The sequence below is a fragment of the Python bivittatus genome, unplaced genomic scaffold (genome assembly GCF_059951505.1).
Source record: "Python bivittatus isolate LINGU-HERP-01145 unplaced genomic scaffold, Pbiv_v1 ctg000080_np1212, whole genome shotgun sequence".
Lineage (NCBI taxonomy): Eukaryota > Metazoa > Chordata > Lepidosauria > Squamata > Pythonidae > Python > Python bivittatus.
The window spans coordinates 19,038,171-19,065,254 of NW_028277035.1; the positions used below are offsets into that span (position 1 = coordinate 19,038,171).

Here is a 27,084-nt window from a genome sequence, read left to right on the forward strand (position 1 = left end):
TGAGTAATTAAACTGATAGCTTGATAATATTTTCAAATCATATTTAAATAAACCCATTTACTTTATATTTTGTTGGGGGAAAAGGCAAGTTGTAGCAAAGATAAGCAGGATAGTTGTCTGTTTTAACAAAATAAAGTTTATCAGCCTTGACTTCGCTGTTGGGGGAAAAAAATGCTGGTTTATTCCGTATCTGAATTGCAGACATTGTGACAACCAGCAACTGGAAGCCAGGAGCTAGAGTTTTGCTGCCATCTTAGTAGCTGTCTGGATTTTTGCAACCCAAATGCAGCATGCCTGGGAAAAGTCTGACAAAAATTCTTTAGTATCAATGTAACTAAAGGGTTAAAATTACCCCAAGACTATAGTAAATATGGTAGGGGACTAACACCAGACAAATGACCAAGCAGAAAACAACACCCTAATCAAGGAACTACCAAGGAGAAAACCATACCCCCACCAACACTGGAAGGCAAGCTACTGTATATAAACAGGGAGCAAACCCCACACTCACTAGCACTGATGATGTTACCTAGCTGGGTAGTGAAACATCTTCAAGCAAACAGTCAAGCTCAGAGAGCACCAAGGAGTCCGTGATAGGGGACTGTATGGGTCAAAATTGTGTGGTGTAGCATAGACTAAAAAGCATCTCCATCTGTGGAGTTTCATTCAGTTTTACTTTCTCCAGTAAGAATACCATAGAAGTGGCACTGAGAAAACATTGGAGGGATGTTTGTTTATAGTTATTTAAAATAATTATTTAAATGCTACCTTTGAGATGATAATTCTCCCAGTACAGCTCACAATAATATATACAATTCTAAATAAAAATGTAATGAATATCTGAAAACGAATAAGATGCTAGGACTTCTCACAGGGTGGCTGAGGGTAATGGTCTTGTGTGGTGGGAAAAGAGGCCAGCAAAGCAGGCTTCTATCTTAGCTTCTTGCCTCTCCCTTCATGGATTCTTTGTACAGGGAAGTTGGTGGTGATAGCCCACCGTTAATTAATTCAAAATGGCTCCTGATTTAAGGAACAACTTAGAAAAGTTTTTGCTACTGAAAGCTTTAGTTGATCTGGACATTAATCTGTTCATCCTGGAATACTGATTTTCAAAAAAGTCCCTAGTTGATTATCACCTTAGATAGTGCTTATAAAGTCTTTAAATGCTGCAGCTACCCGGGGAAGTTAGACCTTGGGTTGGCTGATCAAATCCTGCAGTTCATGACATTTTCAGAGGTAGGAATTATTTGGATTTATATTCAGCCTTTTCTCCAACAACACAAGGAACATAATTACATTTCTTCCTGCAGTTTTTTTCTCCCACAAAAACAACAACCCTGTCCATTGATTGGGCTGAGGGATATTAAGTAGTTCAAGGTAACCCTGTCAGCTCTAGTTAGGGTTACCAGATATGGGAACAAATATCCAGGAAATCAGTAAATGGCAGAAAAAAGATAATGAAAAGTCTGACTCCTTCCTTCCATTAAATTGTTCTCTGGATTTATTCAGCCCAAGTCTAGTAGCCTTAGAAAGGAGCCATAATGATTCTTGAATTCAGGAGGCCGTCTAGCTTGAGAAAGGCCCCAATTCTAGGAAAAGCAATCTCCATTTTTATTTTCCAGTGTCAGAAACATTTCTAGATTCCTCAGTCCTAATGGACCAAAGGAAAATATATAATACTTGCTTGTACATGTGTAATATTTGTGTAAGTCTTTAATATTTCTCTGAAGAGCCAATGTAGAAATATTACTATTTGAATCTTTGCTTGTTTATCTATTGCGCTTCTGGGCCACTCAATTCTGGTAGATTCTGAACAGCTTACACACCACCAAAACATTGTGTTAAAGACATGAACTGTCAGGTTCAGCCCAAGAATCGCATGAGACAGTCCAGAAATCAACTCAACTTCTTTATTAGCTAGCACCTAATAGACAGAATCTCGCCAGACTAACTCTAATTCCCCAACAAGAGCAGCTATAACCATCAATCCCTTGGGGAGGGACCAGTCTCTTCCTCCTTACTTTCACACAGTCCAGCTGGGGGCTGAGGAGATGCTTGGAATGTCACTCCCCCTCCCTGTAACCTTGAAGCTCCATTCCAGAATCCTCCCTGCTCATGCCTTCCATCACATCAACAGCGTGTAGGAAACTCCTAACAGATGCATCATGAACATGATATCCACAGGAATAAGTTAATGTCCCCAAATGCTTTCCTAAATAGCCCTTCGCAAGCTCCATAAAATGCAGGAGGGGTCGATATCTGCAATCAGGTGTTCCACAGAATAGTGACTCACCTCTGGTGTCATGGTAGATAGCATTCTCTTCGAGGAGGAACTCTCATCCACCTGCTCTTCCCAGCCACACCAGCTAAGCAGCTTCCATTCTGGCCTTGAGCCCTTTAGGACTTTAAAGGTGACAGCCAACACCTTGAATTGTATCTGAGAGCTAACTGACATCCAGTACAATTCTCAAAGTAATCGTTTTACATGGGCAAATTTTGATGTGCTCCTGACACATTATTTTAGTTACTGTCAGAACAAACCATCTAAATCTTTAATACTTGGTCTTGAAGCATGTGGGAAATCTGAAAGGCACATTGATGTAATCTTTATCAGCCCTCATTATGAATAACCTGAATTTATAATGGGAATTTTTGACACCATTTTAGGCTGTTAATGGGTGTGAGCTAGCCAAATTTTAACACTCCTTAATTACACATTCAGATCAAGAAGATTTAAAGTAACTCAGCTGGATCATTTCCATTACTGCTTTAGTCATAAATGTTCTTGGGTGCTCCTTCCACTCCAGATTTAATTGCAGAACTAAGCTATAAAAGAGAGCTTTAAAAATTATAGTTTTCTTTGGTTTTCAGAAAAGCTTTTTAAATAGATATTTATTCATTAATTCTATGTCATTATATATATATGTTTTAAAAAGCAAAATATATATATATTTTAAAAAACAGAAGTCTGTATTTACAGAATGTTTTTACAGGGTTGTTTGTTTATTTATAAGGCCACTCATGTCAGCCTAGTGACTCTGGGCAGCTAACGGTACATAAAAGGATAATATAGAGCAAAATAAATAAAATACATATAATGCAATGCAATGGGACCAAGGCATCAAGCAAAACTCTCCCCTAATATTGTAAACTATACATACCAGACTCAACTAGCCTCCTGGCACAATGCCTGGGGAGAAAAGACAGCTCTTTCAAAGGCTGGCGGGGCAATCCAAATCTCAAGGGGATGCCGTTCCACAAGGTAGGTACTGTGATAGAAAAGGCATGCCTCCTGGATCTAGTTAAATGACATATTTAATAAAAGGGACCCAGGGCATGCCCACACTGTCAGATCTTGTGGGACAGGTGGAAACAATCAGAGAAAAGTGGTCCCACAAGTAGCCCAGCCTTGTTCCATACAGGGCTTTATAGGTGACAACCTTGAATTGCACTCAGGAGCCTATTGGAAGCTGGTGCAGCTTATGAAGCAGTGGTTTTTCATGGATGTACTAAGGTGTGTCCAGTGATTTTACATGGACATACTACAGTGTGTCCAGGTGTCATGCATTTTAGACCACTTGTAGCCCCATGTAGAGCACATTGCCACAGTCCAGCTAGGAGATGATTAAGGCATGAGTGACTGTGAGCAGAGCCTCCTGATCTAGGAACAGGTCCAACCGGTATGCAAGATGGATTTTTGGAAAGGCCATCTTGGCTGTGGCAGCCACCTGCTTTTTCAGCAGAAGTTGTAAGTCCATGAGGACCTTCACATTGTGCAGCAGCTCTGAGGGCATGTTATTCCTTTCAGAGTTAAAGATGGAAAGTCTTCAGATCCAAGGGGCCTTAAAAACCACAGCCAATTGATCTTGCTATAATTGAGTCAAAGCTGCTTCTTCCCCATCCAGGCCCCCACAATCTTCAGGCACTGGGACAGAACTTTGATGGCATTATATGGACAGCCGGGGGCAAAGATGTACAGCTGAGTATCATCAGCACACTGGTAATACTTAACGTAATGTGAATAAACGACCTCAGCCAGTGGATTCATATAGGTATTAAATAGGAGTGGGGAGACAGTTGAGCCCTGAGGCACCCTGCAATGCAGAGGTCTAGCGTTGGACCTTTACTTCCTAACAATACTGTCTGGAACTGGCCTTGGAGGAAAGAGGAGAACCACTGTAAAACCATGTCCACTACTCCCAAATCCATAAGCTAATCCAGAAGGATACCATGGTTGATATCGCAGACTGCTGAAAGATCCAAGAGGGCCATGATAGATACAGCATCCCCATTCTGTGCCTACCATTGACAAGAGTGATCAGTACCATCTCAGTGCTATAACCCAGGCTAGAATCTACCTGAAATCTATTCACTCCAGGGCATTTTGAAGCTGCAAGCCTACTACTTTCTCAGCAACCTTCCCTAAAAAGGGAAAGTTGGAAACCAAATACAAATTACTATCTAGAAATAATTAAGATTCCATCTTTAGTAAAGAGGAGCAAATTCATTGATTTTTTATTAAAAATTAGGTTTTGATGTGTAAAGACTCACTACTCTCAAGTTTGGTTTTTTTAATGATGAGTAGGGGAAGATTGCCATTAATTTTGTTTGTTATTACTTGTAACTTGGGTGTCATGTGAAGCACAATACGTTTTCTATTTCAGGTATACTAAACCACTTACCTTTGCTGACTGCATAAGTGATGAATTGCCATTAGGATGGGAAGAGGCTTATGACCCTCAGGTTGGAATCTATTATATTGACCACAACACCAGTAAGTGTAACATGATTTTACATTTAATGCATAAATGGCTTTCGTACATAGCACTCATTAGTGCTGTGCATACTTTGAAAATTATCTAGAATAGATTTTCAGAACATGAAGGAGAACAAACTTTTTAAAGCAGGCACATCTTTTTTCAAGGTTTTTGCACAAACCTTAATAACAACATGATCTGATGGATATATTTATCTAAGGTTTTCTTTGCTGCTATTACTTTATCCTATGAAATATGCTTTTTCTCTAAGTTGGTCTTTGCTGTTTTTAAAAAGTCTGATAAAATGTAGCTTCTTTATTGGATCATTGTGTAAAAATTCATAATATTTAAATAAAATATTCTGTTTTATTTAAATGTTAATTGGTTTAATTTGAAATATTTTATGATATTAAGAGTAACCTGTCTTAGAGTAACTTTGGTTTTTAAACACTAATACACACACACACATACACACACACACACACAAAGCATGCAGAAAAAGAATAAGAAGTAATAAGCCAAAGAAATTAAAGGCACAAGATAAGAAAAAGAAAAGAAAACCTAATTAAATCTAGGTTGCTGCAACACCATTCACTGTCCTTCATATCCTTCTATCCTTGTAAACCATCCTTGCTTCCACTACATCCATATATACCACATCATGCATTATATTTTTATAGTTCTTTAACTATGAACTTAAAGTTTAACTTTAAGTTCTTTAAACTTCTCACCTCATTAGGGTCTCACCAACTACATCCAGCCAAACTTCCTCAGTCTTCTCCTTCCTCCCAACCCATTTGCTCTTCTTTCATATATTTTTTGGGATTGGATCCTCATTCATTCTGTCTATATGACCAAACCTCAGTGTACTTCTTTTGTACACTCACTCATTTTTTTATTCAATTCTCATTCATTCAGCATCCATTCATTCTTGTTTTATCATACATAATTCATAAATACCCATTTCCTGCCAGCTCCTCCACCCCCACACCCAAAGATGGACTGTGCTAACTCCCAGGAAACCTGGTGAATTCCAGATGGCTAAACAAAGGTATCTTATCATTTGAGTTATTTTTTCCTACAGTCTTTGGTTCTGAGGGCCATATTTATCTCTCAGGGGCAATATGCAGCCCAAGAATCTCAGGTATTAAGGAAATCATTGCAAAGTGATCAGGAGCTTCAAGGGCATTTAAGTTATGGAATCATACACCATAAGGAGTAGATGATCTCTGGTTACCATAGGGACCTAATGGCTAATACAGCAGCTCATCATCCCTACAGCACCTTTGACAGAGTCTTCCAGCAGGGACTACAAAGAAGTGTGTTTCTTTGCACTGAAGAGTGATTTTCACCAGAAGGAACACCTGACAGAGATGCAGAGCTAAATCTGCTGCCAAGTGATTTAAGCATTGCACAGTTTTTCTTCCGGAAGGAGTAGCACACAGAACTGAACACAGTAGTCCAAGCAAAGGCTGATCAACGTAGCAAAGAACACATTACAGCCGTGTTATGGTAGTTCTGGTTGCTGGTAGGTTTCTGGGCATAGCTCAAAGTATTGGTTTTGACAGGACCACCTTGTCCAACCAGAAGTGGCCTGTTCAGTATGCTCATCCCAAGATGAAGTCTTGCTTGTGCCCCATTTTGTGAAGCCAGGGGAGCTGAGGCCAGTAGATGGTGATTGGTGGTTACAGCCTCAGCCTCACAGAATAATCTGCCCTTAGAAGTGAGGCTCACCTCATCCATTACAGTATTCTGGAAGTTAGTTAACATGGGGCTCTTCCTGAGAGCATTTAGTTGCTATATTATTGCTTAATGTTTGCTCTGTCATGATTATTACTTGATTCTCTAATATCAAACTTGACTTTCTCATTACTCTGTTATTACCTGGGAAGCTTCAATTGTTAATTATGGTTGTAAGCAGCTGGGAGTCCTTGGAATGGAATAAACAAATTCTTGGGACCTCTGATAACACAGTCATTTTTTTCTGCATGTTCTTGACTTATTCCCTTTCAGTAGTTCTTTGTCTGTAATCTGGATAATAATTCAAATCTATGATACTTTTGTAAAGATTCCAATGTATTTATAGATATAAGATCCAAGCTAAATCATTGTGTAAATTCTTGCTACTTGCATTACTTACATATTTGTTAAAGGTCAGGCAGATTGTATAACACATTAGGAAACCACTAATAGTTTTAAATGAAAATAAGAAGAATTAATGCTACTTTTTTTTCCTAATGCAAGTCAGGGTTAAAATCTACTGTTTTTACCTATGACATATAAATGATACATGAAAATATTATAAGGGAAGTTTTAACATTAGCAACTATACTGAAATGAACTGATATAAGCTTATTATAAATGGGAAACTTAATTCCCAGAATGCTTTGTGAGTGTAAATCTCAATTCTTCTAATAGGACCTCCACTGGCATTGTGGTTTTAACTCTTCTCTTTAAAATAAAGCTAAGAATATAGAATAATTATATTCTCACTACACTATTAATGAATATTCTTACTAAATACTTTTTTAGGACTTTATTCTGAGAATATGGGAAGAAGCCAAACTTATTATTTTTTGGCATTCTCAGAAATTGGACTTGTTAGTAAGACTCCAAATTATCTCAAAACTCTTTTAAATATATATTTGGAAATTTAATGAAAACATTTTTCAGCATTTTGTGACTATCCTGGTTCAGCTGGGATTTTTTTTTCCCCCCCAGTACCTGGTTATGTAAAAAACAATGCTTGTGCAGTATAGGTAGTCCTCACTTGCTGATAGTAATTGGGACCAGAACTCCAATGCTAAGCAATGTGGTCATAAGGCATGGAATCACGTGGCCATGTCAACTTACAAGGGCAGTTCTAGCAGTCCCAATTGCCATTGTTACATGAATCCTGTGCATTTGCAGTGTCCCGCGGTCACATCATCACCATATGCGACCTCCTGCTGGCTTTCTCATTGACCTTGCTTGTCAGAAGCAGGCAGTGAAGGTTGCAAATGGTGATCCTGTGACCACGGGACACTGCAACATTGTTAATGCGAGCCAGTTGCCAAGCACCTGAATTGCAATCATGTGACTGTGGAGGCACTGCAACAGCCACAACTATGATAAGTACTCCTTATCAGAAGTACCCCTTGTTCAGCACTGTCATAAGTGTGAAGACTACCTGTACTGAAGAAGATGATGTGTTTGTTAATATAAGCTAAACAAATACTGTAATTGATACCTTGGATTTAATGAATAATTTTGTAGTTAATGTTATTATAAAAATTATATTTGCACTCTACTTGTATAATTTAATATATCATCACTAACACTAATAGTACTTGTATATAAAATTATATTAACAAATTTAAGTGTGGTAGAATAAGTATCTTTTGAAATAGTCTTAACATTGGTTCTTAATCTGTCACTGCATAACATTTCAAAGTTATACAGAACTACCAGTATGAAAACATGGAAGCAAAACATTCCTCTTTTAATTCCATTGCTCTTCTTCCTCTTCTCCCCCCTCCCCCCTGCCCCCTGCCTCCCGGATACTGATGGGCAGGAACATTCCTATTTGAATTTGTCAGGGTTAAGAAGAGAACTACCACATCTGATTGAGGAACTTGAATGACCACTAGATGGAAGAAAAGAGTTTTCTGTATCTTTTTGTGAACCATAGTTTTGCAGTCTGGTAACCCCAGTTCTGGAAGGCTAAAATATCAGCTCCCTGAAAAGAGCTAATCTACCCTTTAGCAATCTGGCACCATCTAGAGATGTTGGTGCTATAACTTCCAGAATTCCCAGGGATACTATCAGCAATTTTGAGCATTGTACTCTTAATAAAACTGAAAGGCATTGAATTAGAATTAAACCATAGGTAAAAACTCAAGCTTCACATAAGAATTATGGGAAAAGTTCATATTAAAGCAAATGTTACAGAATACTTTGCATCATTTATAGAGCCTGAAATTAGTTCTTCTTCCTTAAAGTTCTCATACCAGCAGCCTCCAAGCATTTGCAAAATTAAAAGTTTTGGCCTGGGTCTATGGTAGATGCCTTTCTTGATTATAGACCATTTAGCCCTAAAGGAGATCCTCTGGCTTGCTTGAATCCCTTTAATGGTTTCTTTGTGCAAGAGTTTTCTATTAAATATTAAAGAACTCCTAAATTATGCAGATTGGATTACCTTGGTATCCAAGAGTCCAATCACATTAATGATTTATTTTGTGATAGCTAGGCATCTCAAGAGTAATTAGCCTAGAACATTTAAAGCTGTCTAAAGAACAGAAATGTGTGTTCCTAGCTTTTCAGACAAACGTTCTCCCGTAGAATTTTCAGAAGCACACAACTTAATTCACCCCACTTGCCCACTAAACAGAATGAAACACCATTTCAAATACTTCCCATGTGCACTACATACATGCCTTTCCTAATAAACCTCCTGGAATTTCTGTGCATCTCAAATGAGAAGTAACAGAGATTCACAAGATAATCCAACTTCTTATTGTAGTCTTAACTGTATTATTGGCATGTTTCCCTACTCTTATCTATTCATGCTAAATAAAAGATAGAATAAATTTTCAGACTTTTGTCTGAAACTATATGTGTGTTGGCTTACAGCTGTGGCTCCCCTTGTCACCTGAATCCTGATTAATGGCTGGTTTATGGGTAGTGACCCATCAGCCCGACTGACAGTAATACAGTGCTGCTTCTGCAGAAGTGTCTCTGTTCTTTTACCTTCACTGTTCACACACACACACACACACACACACACACACACACCAGGGATGTGAAGGAACTGGGTTAGCCTTACTGTGTTGTCTGATATGTCGTCCATGTATAACTTTATTATTCATAGCTTATACAAAGTACAGATTCGTGTGTAATGTGAAGCTGGTTGATTGGTCCAAAATTATCATCGTTTTCCATATAGGTACTTGCATTAACCAATATAAATATAAAACAAAGGATGTCATGTCATCTCTAAGTGCACTGTCTTGATTGGAATAAACAAGTGAGAAACAGGTTTGTCCTTTCAACACATATCAAGACATAATATTTAGCAGACCTTGTGCCATATTTATCAAATAAAAATCATAAAAGAAACTTCTGTTCTAGGCTAAACAGTAGTTTATGTTAGATTTATCTCTAGCTTGTTGTATTCTTGTTTAAAGAAACTACCCAGATAGAGGATCCTCGTGTGCAGTGGCGGCAGGAACAAGAACACATGCTGAAGGACTACCTTGTATTGGCTCAAGAAGCATTAACTGCTCAGAAGGAGGTTTACCAGGTCAAGCAACAGAGGCTTGAATTGGCCCAGCAGGAATACCAGCAACTTCATGATGTCTGGGAACGTAAATTGGGGTCTCAGACCAGCCGTACGTGTCTTAAATTATAATTTATTAATATAAGAATACATAACTTATTTCTCCTCTGGGAACAGGTTTTGACCTTAACAACTAGATTTTATGTTCTCAAAAATGGGAGAATAAGAATTATTTGCTTGTTTCTCCTTCCTAACAAATCTTGGAAAAATCTTTCATGCAACCTAAGAGCCTCTCTTCTCCAATAGTAGTTAATTTAACTCTTTGCAGACTATTCCCACATTCCATATACAGGTAGTTCTTGTTTAGTGACTACCATCACTACCTACATCAACCGTTCAGAGTTACAATGGTGGTGAAAAAGTAACTTTGCGACCAATCCTCACATTTACGATCTTTATATGTCTGTAAAGCAAAGGAAAGCTGAAGGAAGAACATAAGCACAATTGTGGTTTCATTTCGTGACCACTTTGCTTAATGACCAAGTTGCCGGTCCCAATTGTGGTCACTAAATGAGGACTACCTGTAATACTATATTTTATAGTTACACCTTAAACATCCACTGTATTTTTTCCTTTTTTTGCCTATATTCGTGCACATGTTTTTGTTTTTATTATTCTACTATTCTAATGAAAATAGCTTGGAAACTGGAAGGTTTAAACTACCCTAGTTTTTTTGAAATTTTGCCTGACCTAATAAAGATTATGCTTCTGTATGGTTTTCTTTTAGTAAACATGAGCACTTTTGTTTTTTGTATTAAAACTTTTATTAATATTGTTTTAAATTGCTTGTTCTAGTTGTGCTACAGAATATTCCCTGTCTTTGCTTGTCCTCTGAGGCTAGCATATGAAATCTTAGCAATCAGTTCTGACTTACACAGCTTCTGCCTTTATACTATAATATCAGTCTCTTCTATAATAAAGCTGAAAGGGAACTTGGAGGCAATTTAGTCTAATCACCTGCTCAGTGGAGGATCTACTGTACAGGATGTCATATGTATGTTTTACAAACAGAATTTACCATAATGACTTTTAGCATATATATTTCTGTAAATATGGAACTTCAGAAAATGTTTAAAAGGGGAAAATAAGCAAAACAGATTAACTTTGGTAAAGCTTCTTCCCATCTCTTTTATTTCTGGAAATCCTTAAGATGGCCAACTAAAAATGTGGTTTCTGGCGAGTTTAAATGCTTTAACTTTAAAAAAAAAATCAAAATATGCTTTGTTTTGTATTCCTTCCCATTTCCTTAACCTCTTTGCTGTTTGTTTGTTTTTTTAAATTTTTCCCTTCTTATAGTAGCCTCCAGCTCATCATCTGGCTCAAAATACGATCCAGAAATTCTGAAGGCTGAAATTGCTACCACAAAATCCAGGGTAAGAAAAAAATGAACTTTTTATTTACTTTTAAGTTGTAATACTTCTGGTAAAAAAACCAAAATGCTCAGTTGCTGTACAATATAATCCTTCCATTTGCAGATTTACACATGACTGAGGAACCTGAGCTTTCTGATGTTGCTGACTATAAATCCAAGCATATTTCACTATTACCCCTGCTGGAATATATGACTAAGCAATATTGGGGGGTGGGGGTGGGTAGGTATACGTTCCCCATACCTATATTAAAAGAAAACAAGTAAGTGTGCCCTTTACAGATACAATATCCTCAAAGCACTGTTTTACCTTATAAAATATTTATTCAAATGTATTGTTGGCTGTTTCCTTCTAAGTGAAGTGTCATAAGGATTCACTTCATTTCTGAATCTATTATTTATATGAAATTCACATTTAGGTGTTAAGTTCTATACTCATCACAGTCGCTGCATTCATAAATTGAAGAACACCAAAACCTCAACTTCCCCGTTACACTCTGTGGTGATATACAGTGCATTTGGAAAGTATTCAGACCCTCTTCACTTTTTTCAATTTTGTTATGTTGCAGCCTGATACTACAATCGTTCAAATTCATTTTTTTTCTCATTAATCCACACTCAGTACCCCATAATGACAAAGTGAAAACAGAATTTTAGAAATGTCTGTAAATTTATTAAAAAGGAAAAACTGAAATATCACATTGGCATAAGTATTCAGACCCTTTACTCAGTACTTTGTTGAAGCACCTTCGGCAGCAATTACAGCCTTGAGTCTTTTTTGGTATGATGCGACAAGCTTTGCACACCTGGATTGGGGGATTTTCTGCCATTCTTTGCAAATCCTCTCAAGCTCAATCAGGTTGGATGGGGACCGTCAGTGGACAGCCATTTTCAGGTCTCTCCAGAGATGTTCAATAGGGTTCAAGTCAGGGCTCTGGCTGGGCCACTCTAGGACATTCACAGAGTTGTCCCTAAGCCATTCCTTTGTTGTTTTGGCTGTGTGCTTAGGATCGTTGTCATGTTGGAAGGTGAACCTTTGGCCCAGTCTGAGGTCCTGAGCACTGTGGAACAGGTTTTCATTGAGGAGATCTCTGTACTTTGCTCCATTCAGCTTTCCCTCAACCCTGACCAGTCTCCCAGTCCCTGCTGCTGAAAAACACCCCCACAGCATGATGCTGCCATCACTGTGCTTCACTGTTGGGATGGTGTTGGGCAGGTGATGAGTGGTGCCTGGTTTCCTCCAGACATAATGTTTAGAATTGAGGCCAAACAGTTCAATCTTGGTTTCATCAGACCAGAGAATCTCGTTCCTCATAGTTTGAGAGTCCTTCAGGTGCTTTTTTTGCAAACTCCAAGTGGGCTTTCATGTGTTTTGCACTGAGGAGAGGCTTCCATCTAGCCACTCTGCCAGAAAGCCCAGATCGGTGGAGGGCTGCAATGCTGGTTGTCCTTCTGGAACTTTGTCCCATCTCCACACAGGATCTCTGGAGCTCAATCAGAGTGACCATTGGGTTCTTGGTCACCTCTCTTACTAAGGCTCTTTTCCCCCAATTACTCAGTTTGGCCGGGCAGCCAGCCCTTGGAAGAGTCCTGGTTGTTCCAAACTTCTTCCATTTGAAAATTATGGAGGCCACTATACTCTTCAGAACCTTCAGTGCAGCAGAATTTTTTTTGTAGCCTTCCCCAGATCTGTGGCTTGCAATAATCCTATCTCTGAGCTCTGCAGGCAGTTCCTTTGACCTCATGGATTTTGCTCTGATACAGTATGCATTGTCAGCTGTGAGGCCTTCTATAGAGAGGTGTGTGCCTTTCCAAATCATGTCCAATCAATTTAATTTACCACAGGTGGACTCCAATCAAGGTGTAGAAACAGCTCAGCAACTATCAAGAGAAAGGGGGGGCACCTGAGCTAAATTTCAAGTGTTGTTGCAAAGGGTCTGAATACTTATGCCAATGTGATATTCAGTTTTTTCTTTTTAATAAATTTACAGACATTTCTAAAATTCTGTTTTCACTTTGTCATTATGGGGTACTGAGTGTAGATTAATGAGGAGAAAAATGAATTTGAACGATTGTAGTATCAGGCTGCAACATAACAAAATTGAAAAAAGTGAAGCGGGTCTGAATACTTTCAGAATGCACTGTATATGGAATTGGCTTAAATTAAGACAAAGTACCTTTTTAATATCACAGTCAGGAATTCTGGCTTAATATCTGTCAGCAGCTCTTACAACTAATCAGAATCAAAGATTCATGATAAGGAACTTGACTAAGTATGAAGCTTCATATAGGCCTGTGCAAACCTGCCAAGGAGTGTTTCACTATAATTGCTTTGACAAAACACACCTTTGATGAAGTTCTTATTTGTTGATTTTCAACAGTCAGCTGTGTGTGAATATGTCTATTAAAGTGAAATAGGTAGGTAATGCAGTCTACTCAACACATCTCCTCAACTGGAGATGTCAAGGCAGGACACCTTGTTTTCTGCATAAGCACTACCTCAAAGTGGATCTGTCCAGCAGGCAGAATCAAGGCAGTGCTACAAAGTGAAGAAGTATCGCTTTGCACACTTCTAGCCTATATAAAATTACAAATATAACAAAACTAAAGTAATTAGATTGCAATATTTCTGTTTAGAAAATAATCCATAGAATACTTTAACTTTATTTAAATCTCCTGAAATCTGTTTTATCTGTGTGGGTGAACAACTAATCATTACAGGTAGTCCTTGATTAATGACTGTTTTGTTTAGCAACCAAAGTTATGACAGCACTGAAAAACTAACTTTATAACTGGTCCTTGCACTTTTGACTGTCGCAACATCCCCATAGTCATGTGATTGAGATTTGGGTGTTTTGCACCAGCAGGCATTTATGACCGTTGGAGCGTCCTGTAGTCATGTGATTGCCATTTGTGACCTTCACAGCTGGTTTCTGACAAGCAGTGTTAATGGAAAAGCTGGCAATAAAATTACAATTCACAGTCATGTGATGTCTCACTTAATGGCTGTGTCACTTAGTGAGGGAGTTGCCAGTCCCAGTTGTGGTCATTAAGTGAGGGTATTAGATAATGATACAAATGCCTAAGGGGGAAAAAAAAGAAATATACTAATTAATAGCTAATGCTAACTATAAAAAGGTACAATGAAATGCATTTGGTGTTGGTGGCATGTTCCAATATGATAGTGAAGGCCAAATTTTCAGGTTCAGAAACACCTTGACAGATTTCTTGCTGACCTTTGTAATTAAAAATTTGAAATACTGAGATATCTAAAATGTAATATATGTAATAATGCACACATTGAAATATGTTGAATAAAGTGGAGCAAACCTCTAACTTATTCAATTAATAACAAATTCATCTGATTATTTTCTCTATGAGCCTGAATGAAGTCTTTAATAAAGAATTTATAATGACTTAGGCAAATTAAATTTAATTCACATACAATAATACAGAACTCCAGTTTTTCTACTTTCGCTATAAAATTCAGTTCCATTAAATTATTTTCTTGATACCTATTGTTGTATATCCCAAGCACTATACTGGTACACTACCTGCATCATAATAAGTTGTGTGCATTTTATAAGAGGATATGGCAAGTTATTCAAATTAATGTCTTAAGTTCACATCTGAATTTGGTTTTAACCTACCCTTTAAAAAAACTAATATCCATAATTATGAAGGAAAGCAGGGTGGGAAGACTATTGAAAGATACACAAGCAGGGAAATAAGTCCAACGCATGCATGTACATACATGCATATACACACAAACAGAATTCTGCATTTTAATGCAGGCAGTCTAATTTCTCTATTGCCTTTAAAATTTTAATTTTTGTATTAAAAGTTGAACAAGAAATTGACATGCATTGGTGTATAACATTTCTCAAAGAGGTAATTTGTTTTACACTCAGATGCCAAATTAAATCATGGTTTACTGAGAAGTGAACAAACTGGGCCTTTTCCTGTATTCCCAAACTTGTGAAATTTTCTTTGTCAATTTACATCTTGTCGTTAAGATTGAGCACAATTGATTAGTTTAATATATGATATGACAAGTTTTGCTAAATCAAAAGAGCAAGTGATTTTTTTTTTCCGAAGAGCATGGGAGAACAAGAGCAACTTATTCTGTGACGTACTTGTCTAATGGAAAGCTAGCCTCACTTAAGTCTCATTGAATCTTGATGTATTTATCATCCTAATGCAAATTTTATTTTATGGCAAAATGACTAGGAAATTCTCTTCTATGAAATCATTTTTGCTCCAAAAGCTATATGTGAATATCAGTGGGGGGCTTAATTTTAGGATGCAACACCATACTTAATACACTGAGTGTATTCTCCCATCATTCCGCTCAGATTAATGCAGCCACCACCCAGGGCTATAAAGAGAGGGCTCTCATCTGAGCCATCTTTTCTAGGCCTTTGTCTGTTGAAAGGTGAGTGATGAATCCTTGGGAAATACCATTTCAAGTGGCTCCTAGTAAATCACCTTCACTTTGTTCTCTGCTTTCTTAACAGGAAAGGTGAGGGATAGATAAAGGTTTGTGAATTACCACATCAGAATAGTGCTGTCTTTCTTCCACCATGGGAAATGAAACTAGGAGAGGGTTCTGGTGGCCAGTACAGGGAGGTTTGGTGTGCTAAATATGGTTTCAAGCTGAAAGCCTCCAATGTACATGGTTACCAATGAATTGAAGGAAGTTAACAAACCCTAATAGTAAGTAGATAGACAGCTTTAGGAGAGCACTGGTATGGGCACACTATCATGAAACCAAAATAATTTTCTTTGAAAAAATGTTTAATTGTATCTTGACTTTTTTAAAAAACATAGTACATACTGGATAAAATAAAAGCATTTTATTTCACATATCTATAGGTTAATAAACTCAAAAGAGAAGTTGCTCACATGAGACAGGAACTCCAATATAAGGAACATGGTTTTCAAACGCTGAAGAAGTAAGTTAACAAATAGCAGATCCTGACTTTTATAGTTATGTAGATTCTTGTCATGTTTGACTGGAGAATCAAAATTAATGAAAAGATGAGTGTGGTACAAACAGATCTATAGAAGTATGCAGTCTTTGAATGATGTGTGATGGACTGCACTAATGAAACAAGAGTGGAGATGAGACAAATGGGAGAATAAGGACAAACTGCATTGGAATTAATTGAATTTTAAGTTTGTTTATATATGGTTAAAAGTCACAGTGATGACAGCCTCTACTGACCTTGTCAGTTTCAAAACGATAATTAAGGTTGGATCTGGTTTGTATTTGGATGAGAGATCATCAAGAAATCCCAGGCCAGATTCAAACGTTGGGAAAAAATCCAGGTAAAGAAAGTAATGGTAAACCAGTTCCATGTGGTTGCCAAGAAAGCAATGACCAGGAGTTAAGCTGAATTTAAAGGGGTCTCTACCTTTCATAGGATTACATCCAATATATTTAATACATTGGTATCATATTAAAGGTTGGCATTCACCTGCAGTTTTCACAATGGCTTTAGGTTCTACACATCAGATGTCGGGGAGACTACAGTTTGTGTACTTGTGTACTCTGCAGTACAACATATAAATATGTTTGTGTACTTTTCCTGGAATTTTACCATTTGATCTGTTATCTTGGACATAATATTTTGTCACTGTGGACTATGTGTCTGAGTTGACTTTGTGTTTTTATTATATTATTATATTGATCTAGAGTCAATTAAGAATATGTTAAGATAAACTTGATTCCTGCCTATTTAACATAAACATTTTAGTTCTTTTTCTACACTAAGGTATAGGAGAGAAAAAAAAAATCAGAGCAGTATTTCCTTTTAAACTTTTATTTTAATTACAGCTGGAATTCAGAGATTTTTTTCCCCCTAATTGCTTCAGGTGATACTTTCCACATTTATTATGCTAATCCGTCAGTTAATAGACTGTATTGATCTGGAATCAGTATCAAATGAAATTCAAGAAAAGTTTATAAATAAGTGGTGAACATTATTAAGTATGACATTATTTGCAAGTTGGAAATACCCATGCTTTTTTTCCATTAAGAAATATAGTGGTACATTATATCTCCAGGGTCATTACCCAGTGCAACATATAAATATCTGTGTGAGGCCTAATTGATCCCACACATTTTTAAAATATTTCTGTATTAACAAATATAATAATATAACAGTGCTACTTAGCAAACTGTGAAAAAATCATCCTTCGCAACTACATGCATAGCATAGACAAACTATTTAGAAATTGCTTATGGGAGGTGTGGACATAGGCCCTCTTTCCCTCACAGTAACAAATTAAAATCCAAAGTGTATATGCTCACTGCCTTTCTCACATATTTCTGCATGAACATGCATTGGACCAACTTGTAAATGATAGTGATAATTTATCAAAAGAAGAGCTAATTTTAGTCCCATATTAATGTAAGGTAACCTTTTTTTTTCTGAAAACTGATCATTTCTATAATCGTACATTCATATTTTTCAGTACATGAATTTGGAACAGAGGAAATTAACAGATAGGAATTTGAGCAATATATTGTTCCCCAGTAGATGGAAAATCAATGGCTCAAAAGTCATCATTTCAACCTTACTTTAATAGATTTAATTATTTTCTTAACTCTCTGCCTGAGAGAAGTCTTCTAGTGAGTAATTGTTTCTTTCCTTTTATCTAAAGAATTGATATGAAAATGTCTGACACCCAAGGTGGATATAAACTTGATGAGGCACAAGCCATTTTAAATGAAATGAAAACTATCAAGAAGGCCATAACTTCAGGAGAGCAAGAAAAGCAAGATCTCATTGAGGTATGGAATCAGTTTAGTGAAATCATATGCCTGGCATATCTTAAAAGACTATCATAATAATTCTGGGTTTGTATAACTGCAAATACAGAAATGTTTATTTTTAACTGGTACATAAAATTAACTTTATATAGAAATGCTGATTAAAAATTAACTTTATATAGAAATGCTGATTAAAAATCAACCATTCTCCTTGCTGTTAATCTTTCTGTAAAGTAAAATGAGTAAAATAGCTGTCCAGCTATAGCCTATCCTCTGCTTTTGTAAAACACATTTAATAAAAATAAATAAATTTGATTTCAAATGTCCTTTCAGATTCATGCAAGTCATTAATTTTTAAGTGTTTATGTCCTTCATTATATTCCTTCCTTTTAAGTGTCTCCTTCAAAACAACATGGCAATGAGAAGTCAGTAAGATGGTGGATATTCTTTCTTCTCGTTCCAGAGTCTTGCCAGACTAAAAGCTAATTTTGTGACAATTAAAAGATCACATTCAGACTTGTGGGCCAGCAGCACCTCCTTGGGAAACTCCCATTGTTCCTTACCTAGGATGTACCTGGATGCTGGCTCCCAAACAGATGTTTCTGGAAATGTATGTATCTTGTCTTTAAACATGTTCTTTAATAGCTTTATGACTTTTCATAGAGCCAATGTACAGATGTTTGAAATAGATTTTGTAGCATTTATCCATATAAATATATTTTACATAATATCTTTATGTTTCTTGAATTCAAAGTTAATAACGAAAAAGTTTCTTTGTCTTTGACGCTTGTCTTGAATTTTGGCTCTGACACATAATGATTAACATTTTCTCTTGTCAGTTTTTTGTGAGCTGTAATAATCAGTTGGCTGAGAAAGTAAGAGTGCGTCTCCAATATGAAGATGCTAAGCGAAGGTAATTAGGTTTTTCTTTATTGCTCCTGGCAATTTAGAGAGCAACCATACCATTTATAGTAAGATCTCTACCATAAAAAAGAATTTATCTCTGGCAAAATTTGTTTAGCACAGTTGTCTTTTTCTAAAAATAGAGAATTTATTTATTTAACTGCGCATATATTTTATATGCTGTTATGCTTTTCATACATTTTTGTTGCATTTAATTAACTGTCAATGTGTCTTTATATCATAAGAACTGTGAAATAATAGTGGTGAACCTGTAACCTTTTTTTTAATGCTGCTGTTATACTGTTAATGCTGATGCCCAATTTAACTCTGATTTGATAACTAATTGTTTGGGAGAAAATATTGCCACCCTTGATTTTTTTTTTATTAAAAAACAAAACAAAACATACAGCCTAAGTTGACATGGTATATTTAGGATTGCAGAATGTTTTATCTTTTAAGGGTTATCCTTGTTCCTTTATTTGCTCTTTTGAACTTCTAGCTTAAATTAATCAACCTCACTTACTGTATCCTTCCTTCTCTCTCTCTTTTCCTAAGTAACTATAGTTACTTTTGTATATAAAACCCCCACAGTGTAGTCCTAAAAAAGACACATAAAGTCTGGTAGCTGGGTCTTTTTATTTCTTTTGCTGAGAGTAAGGTCCAGACTCTGGAAGTAAGTATCATGCCAATATTTCTGAGATGCCCCAACCAAAACTTGCCAGTTTTTAAAGTTTTGAATAAATGTGCACTAATTTTTCCTGTAGTTTCTTCAACAATATTTATCATTTCCAGGAAAAATCATAACATGGTTAATAACATGAATTGGTGTTAAGAAATCTTTGAGTTAGGAATAGTTTCTATTGTTGCAGTAGCCAACTCTTTTTGTACTTCCTCTAACTGACAAAGTTCTAACATAAAATGTAATATAACATTTATTATTTAGAAAAAAATATCTTACATTTGGAACACCACCAAAGCTGGTGAGGGATGGATGATGTGTTACAATCCAAGAGCACTAAAACAAGTCAACAACATTTATTGTATCCCAATCCTATAGGAATTTCAATTACAACTTCATAGTTTTGTTTTTATCAAAACATCCTTTTGCATCAAATATACCATGCCTTTTTAGTTACAAGGTTGTGTAATGCCTCAGAAATAATCCAGAAAATGTGTTTCAGAGCATGCAGGAATGTAAATTTAGCACCTGTCTGCAACTGCATCTCTTCCCAGGATTCTGCATCTGTCCTCCACAGTTTCCACATGGAGAATACCATGGGTAGCCAAAGAAATAAACAAATGGATCATACAACAAATCAATTCACAGTTCTCACTGAAGACACAAATGACCAGTCTCATTTGTCTTACCATAGATTGAACACATTATGTTAAAAACCAGCTCTCTTGAGTTATTGCTGGGAAATCTAGTTCTTTCTAGTTTTCCCAGTTATTGCTGGGGAAACTAGAAAGAAACAGAAAAAGATGATAAACAGCAGCAAGGTGGATGGGTGCAGTTACAATGGCAATCAGAGCCCCATTGGAAGATCTGAAGGACCAGGATGTGGACAGATGCTCCTGGAGAAAATCTGTCTGTGTGGTCAGGAGTTCTAAATAGAAACTAGATGATATCATGCTTCAAATATCAAAAATCACAAACTCCTAGAAATATCTATATATACATTGCAATGCATCATTAGTATAATTTCCAGTGAATCAATCTTGAATAGATGGAATTATATTTTTATTCCTGGTGGCTTTCAAATTATAAAAGAGTAAAATGAAATTTATCCCTGTCTTCTAAAGAAGTTTGCTTCATTTCATAAGCAATATGATATAGTACAGAATAGGACTGTGGAGCACTTCAAATTCAAAAACAAAAAGGTATTCCGGCACATATGGACTACAATTGAGCACCTGTGTGCAACTCCTTAAAGCAGTTGTGTTTTTTTCCTAGGATTGAATGACTGCCTTTCTCAGGTGCCATGCACTCCTGGGAAGATATGCACTTGATTAAATAAATTGTAGACAGGTACTACATTTGCATTCTTCCTTACTCCAAAGCATAATTTTGTAGTCAAATTGCGCAGAACTGTGTGCTGTTTTCAAAATGGAAAAAACTGCAAAATGGTACAGTTGTGAAGTTTAACAAGGAAAAGGCAACGTATGAAGTATGTATGATGGAAAAAAGGATAGTTTGCAAAGATAGAAAGATCTGGAGAGGTTTAGTGAATGATGTTAGTGTAAAAAGATTTAGCTGCATTTTCTTTCTTTCCCCACCCCCCCCCATCTCATGCCTTGATTTATTTGTCTTATTATTTCATAATCCTGTTCTGTGCTTTTCATAATACTGCTTATCCTGAAAGAATTGCAGAGTACTAAGAATAGAGCTGATATTTTTTTTGCATACAGGCTGATAAATGACAGAAATTATCAACTTACAGCTGAGAAATCCTCTTAGAACATACTTTTTACAAATGCACTGAGGAATTCACAGATTATATATTAATGACTTTACTAAATTTTCACTGGAGCACAATGTTAAATTTAGTCAGGCAGTTAACTGTTAAAATGGCTGCAAAGAAAATTTCAGTGGATGGATTTCTATTAATTACAGAATTTAAATCAATTAAGTCTATCCTACAGGAACAAGTTCACTTGTTTAGAGAAGTATCTTTATAACACAGGTTTTCTATAAAACACCAGCCAAAGCTTTGATATGCCACTGTATGTCACTAAAGATTCAATCTGCAATTCTGGTAAGAATAACAAATTATAGTCTGCAGAACAGAATGGCCTACTATTGAAACTTAAAGTAGTCACTGATTTTTATATCCTAAGCTTTATATTGTATTGCTGTAGCTGAAGAAAAAAGTGAGAGTTTAAATTGAAGAGTATTTCTTTAATTAGAAGAAACAGTGTTCTAATAGGAACATACATATCAGATGCAAAATTAACTGATTTTTTTTTCCCCTTTCACAGAATAGCAAACTTAAAAATACAGCTGGCTAAATTGGATAGTGAGGCCTGGCCTGGTGTGCTTGATTCTGAACGAGACAGATTAATGTTAATAAATGAGAAGGAGGAACTTCTAAAGGAAATGCGGTTCATTAGCCCAAGAAAATGGACTCAGATTGATATGGAAAAACTGGAGATGAAGAGGAAGCGTCTGGAAGAAGACCTTCAGGCTGCAAGAGATACACAGAGCAAAGCTTTAACAGAAAGGTATGGGAATCATTTAATATTAGAATGCCTTATTTACTATCAGGAGACAATGCTTTATAAAATGATTTTCATAAGTTAAAGTTTTCAATCTGTTGATTTCAGTGACGGCAGTGAAACCTTGCCACCATACATATCTTGGCCTGGGAACAAAAGAAAGAAAAGAAGAGAGAGTTGGACATTGAAGAGAAAGCAGAATAGAACAGAGCAGAGTAGAAAACATAGACTATCACAAAAGACATAAATGCAATAAACAGTTAATTGAATTTAAATTAATGGACTTATGGAATGAAAAATGTGGTAATGATTATCGTTTCACATCTTATTCACAAGTCCATAAAATATATTCCCAGATCAGTTATCTACTTGTTTCATCTGGTTCACATGGTAAAATATCTTTTGTTGGTATCAGCTTAATGAAAATTAGAGATCAAAAGCCATTTAGAAAACATTACAGTGGGGCGATGTTTCCTTATAGTCCTGTAGTGGAAATTTAATGTTGCCATATAAGCAAATTCATCCAGCTCTCAATCAGTTCAAAAACCCCTGCAAAGCTACCTTCAGGAAAACCCTGTGACCAGATGAATCCAGGAATGAGATGGGAAGCACTTAAATCCATTGTTAGAGGTGAATGTATTAAACAATGGACCATTTTAAAATGCCAGAGAAGCGGAAAAAATGCTCAGATTGAATCTGAAATACAAATATTTTGTAATAGATACAAGGTAACAGATTTTTAAAATGTTCTCCAATGTTTGGAGGAAATTTTTTTTTTAAATTGGATCTAGTAAAAATGGATAAAACTTCTTATTCATTATTGTACCTAAAAGAAAAATATTATGAATGCAATAACAAAAAAAATAAATTTCTGTAAAAGTGTCCTGAGACTGGGGCAGGGGAAGTATTGTGATGTCAAAACACAAATTATGTGAATTAAATGCTTGTGTCATTTTGCATCATAACACGGGTACATAATCTGCATCATTTCCGTAATGATATCGTGATGCATATAATGTCATTTTGATGTCATTGTGACTACTATTAGTTGCTTATGAATTCCTAAAAACTAGGAAATAGAAAAACATTATGCACACTCTTCAAAATTACAGAGGGGAAAGTGTCAGATAGATAAGCAAAGATAGATGTAGATATACATGTAGATGTAGATAGATATAAATATATCACTCACTAAACTGTGATATATTAATTTGGTCTAAAGTTTGAGAAATTAATTGACTTGTTTTATTAGCAATCTACAGTAATAAGAGGAACAAATAATTTGAATTGAAATAAGAACTTGCTTCACCATGGTGTGAAACAAAGATGTCCATTATTTCCAATGCTGCTTGTTATAGTAGTGGAAATTTGGCTCAGTGGCTAACTCAGAATCAAATTATTAAAGGGTTTGATATCAGGTGTGTTAAATAGATATGCTGATAGTATTTCACTTATATTGTTATATATACTTAAAGGAGCTGGAGCATTAAAAGAGAAATTGATAGACATTGAAGGAGTCTCAGGTCTATGTATTAATTTTCAGAAATCAGAATTAAGATTATGATAGTATGCGGGAGCTAAGCACAATCTGCCATCCTGTCATGTGATTCTCAGACAAGAAATATATTCTTCATCACCGATAATACAGTCTGGGGATGGGGTGGGGAGATAGGCAGATAGAAAAAAGGAAGGAATTGGCTGTACTGAAAGAGAGTTTGAAGAAAGGATGTTGGCTGGTGAACCAGAAAGAATTTTCGGTAGTTTGAACTGCTGAAGGCATATTGGTTTTGGGAAACCTGGGGCAAGATTCCTGAAGCGAACCCAAGTGGAGTATGGAGGAAACACAGAAGAAAGCAGCTGGCTAGGATGGGACATGTCTTCTCAGCACAGATAGCCTGGGGAAGCTGAAGAAAGAAAACCAGGTCTTGCTACCTAGCATTATTAACCTCCTTGCTCATCTCTAAATGGGAAGGGGGTTGTAGGAAAACTGTACAGCCACAGGATTAAGCTAACTACATTACATAAAGAGAAATTGATGATAAGGCTATATTGGCACAAGTAGCACTAAATTATTGCCACATTCCTATTCCTTTATAGCTGAAGCCAAGAAGGGAGGAGGGTGTAAGGGAAGAATTAATGCCCACTTAACTGCCTTAACAGAATACCGTGTAAATTGCTTTACATGTCTGAAAATTAAACTCAGAAACTTATCTCAAGGGGCAAAAAAAAAAAAAAAATCACATAGAAGTTTTGTATGTTATGTGTTGAATCATTTCCTGTGAACCCAAAACCCTCATAACAACAATCATATAAACGTTTTGTACACCACTTGCCATTATTACCCATCTTTCTGCATTCTGATTTTGATTTGCAGAAAGACAGGCACAGAAAATTTAAGAAAGCAAATTTACAATACTGTGAGAACATATTTCCACTTCTGCTGGACATGTAATAAAGTAAGGACTTTTTGGAAAGGGATTTTCAAGGAAGTCAAAGTACTCATTATGAAATTGATTTGACTCCTAAATAGCAGTATTTACAGAATGCATCCAAACTTACAGAATGCATCCAAAATCTGGGACCCATTACTCTCATGGAAGTGAAATTTTGGAAATTTGTGGTTTCTTCAGCTCTGCTGTGCCACTGCAGTCAGCCCAGGTCACATGATCATCATATATCATCATCATATCCCTGACCTTTTTCCTGTCTCCCTCTGTCCACTGCACCAAATTGGCTGGCTGCAAGGCCCAACAGGTGGGTGGTGATTGGCTGCTTTGAAAACCAGGCAGAAATTTGAAATCTCTTAATGGTGGTGGGAGTTGAGGGAAGGATGAAGGAGTAACTTGGATGCCTGCTGGTGAGGTAGGGCTGGGTGGGCAGTGCCGGTGGTCAACAAGAGAGCCCTATTCCTCCCTCAAGGGGGGGCCCTTGGGGACATGCTGGAATGAGGAGCAGGAGTGCAGTTTTCCTCATGGTCCAGGCTCCCTTTGTTTCACCTTCCCCCAGAAAGTGGCAGGCAGTTCCACAGGATCAGCTGAGGAGGAGAAGGAGGAGGCTTCAGTAGGGCTCTCCTGAGAGTTGTGAGGGGAGGGCAAATGGTGCAAGCTTATATTATATGTGGAAGGGAGGGGACAGGAGGGGAGGGATATTTGTGATGCTCCCTGCCAACTTGCCACAAGCAAATTCAAGGGGGAAGCCAGCAGCAAGTCCTAAGTCGCTTACACTCCCACTGATTTTTTGCCCTTGGTCATTCTGTGTCTCTGTTTAGGTAAGGAAATATCTCTGAAATGATGACCCAGTGGGTCATGGGTTGTCTAACTAAATGTTAAAATTAAAGAAACAGTTGTACAAATCTTCCCAGAAGATATGCAAAAAAAGATGCAATATGTGAAAAAAAAATGTAAAAAATTCAATAAGTTTAATCTGTGTATTGGATGCCTGCCTTTGTAAATAAATATTATTATTATTATAAGAAATCTTCTAATTAGACTAAAAAGCAGAATAGAATCACCTACAAGAAACAAGTTAGAAAAATACTAAACATGAAATTGACATAAAGGAAGAGACCCTGTATCATAGAACTATCCAGGCAAGATATTGCCTCCCCTCTTTTAATTACTTAATGCTTGAGTAGTACTAGAATTGAATCCATGATATTCTTCTTTGCATTAGTTACACAATTTGAAAACACTAATACACAACTGCCGCAAAACTTGATTTTTCATGCTGAACAATTCAGTAAATTTGTTGTGTTCAGAATGCTGTAGATATAGGCAGATAGAATGCTTCAGAACTGCAGAAATACTAGGAAGGTAGCTGTATTTAAATTCAGATTACTCTTTAAATGTTATCCCCATAGGAACTGAAGTTTTGGAGGAATGCAGTTTGACAGCTGCGTCATCAAGAACATAAAAGTGCTATTTCTCCTCTGTTCTTACTGTTCTGTTGGCCACTAAATGGAGTTGTCATTATTGCCTGGATGTAGTGATAATGCCTTATTGTTACAGCTGTAATGTCAGTCCCATGGCAAAATGCAGTAGTAGTAAGTTGGAAATTCTCAGTGTAATTGCTGTTTTTAGACCTTATGTATAGATAGATATTGCTAGAGTCTGTAGTGATAATTCTGACAGATTATTCTCACTAAAAGCTATTTATACGTGTTGTCCTTTTTATTCAATGTTTATGCATGGTTTTATAGGCATTTTCTTGTGAATGATGATCAGCCATCCCCCACAAATTATCTGAAAACAGTTATCTGTAGAGATTAAAGTCTTCAGACATCTGAAAATATCTAGAATCCTAAATCTAAGGTCACATGTGATATTTATTCACCTCTTGCTACCTTCTGATGCTGGAATCCCTTATCTAGATAAGAAAGAAATGGGGGGAAAAAACACCCTAACTTTCTTTCTAAAATTATCCTTTTCTGCTTCTCAGGGTGACAGTGAGTAGTTCCAGACAACTATTTTCTCACCCATTCGTCACTCATTGTATGATAAAATCATCCACATTAACTTTAAAAGAAACTTAAATAACCAGCTACCTTATTGTGGAAGAGATCGCCTCATAGGACTTTGGTTGTTTATAAGGCTCACTGACATGAGTGCTCAGAGGCACAAAAATAAAAATAGTCATTCTGTTATGCCAATATTCTGCAGTATTTAACAGAATCCTGAAGATGTCTCAGCAAGTGGCAGCCCTAAAGATTTACTCAGGAAATATTTAGACTTCAGGATATTCTGAG

General features: G+C 36.5%; 1 protein-coding gene across 1 annotated transcript in view; it reads left to right on the forward strand.

Annotated features, from left to right (window-relative positions):
* The window catches only part of WWC1 (WW and C2 domain containing 1), a 98,967-nt gene that overhangs the window by 44,134 nt on the left and 27,749 nt on the right, over positions 1-27,084 (forward strand). The window contains exons 2-9 of the mRNA XM_007424803.4: positions 4,665-4,774; positions 9,923-10,126; positions 11,371-11,447; positions 16,319-16,398; positions 18,113-18,242; positions 18,685-18,831; positions 19,061-19,134; positions 22,104-22,346. Of these exons, the coding sequence (XP_007424865.1) occupies positions 4,665-4,774; positions 9,923-10,126; positions 11,371-11,447; positions 16,319-16,398; positions 18,113-18,242; positions 18,685-18,831; positions 19,061-19,134; positions 22,104-22,346 (1,065 nt within the window). The remainder of the gene's footprint in view (positions 1-4,664; positions 4,775-9,922; positions 10,127-11,370; positions 11,448-16,318; positions 16,399-18,112; positions 18,243-18,684; positions 18,832-19,060; positions 19,135-22,103; positions 22,347-27,084) is intronic.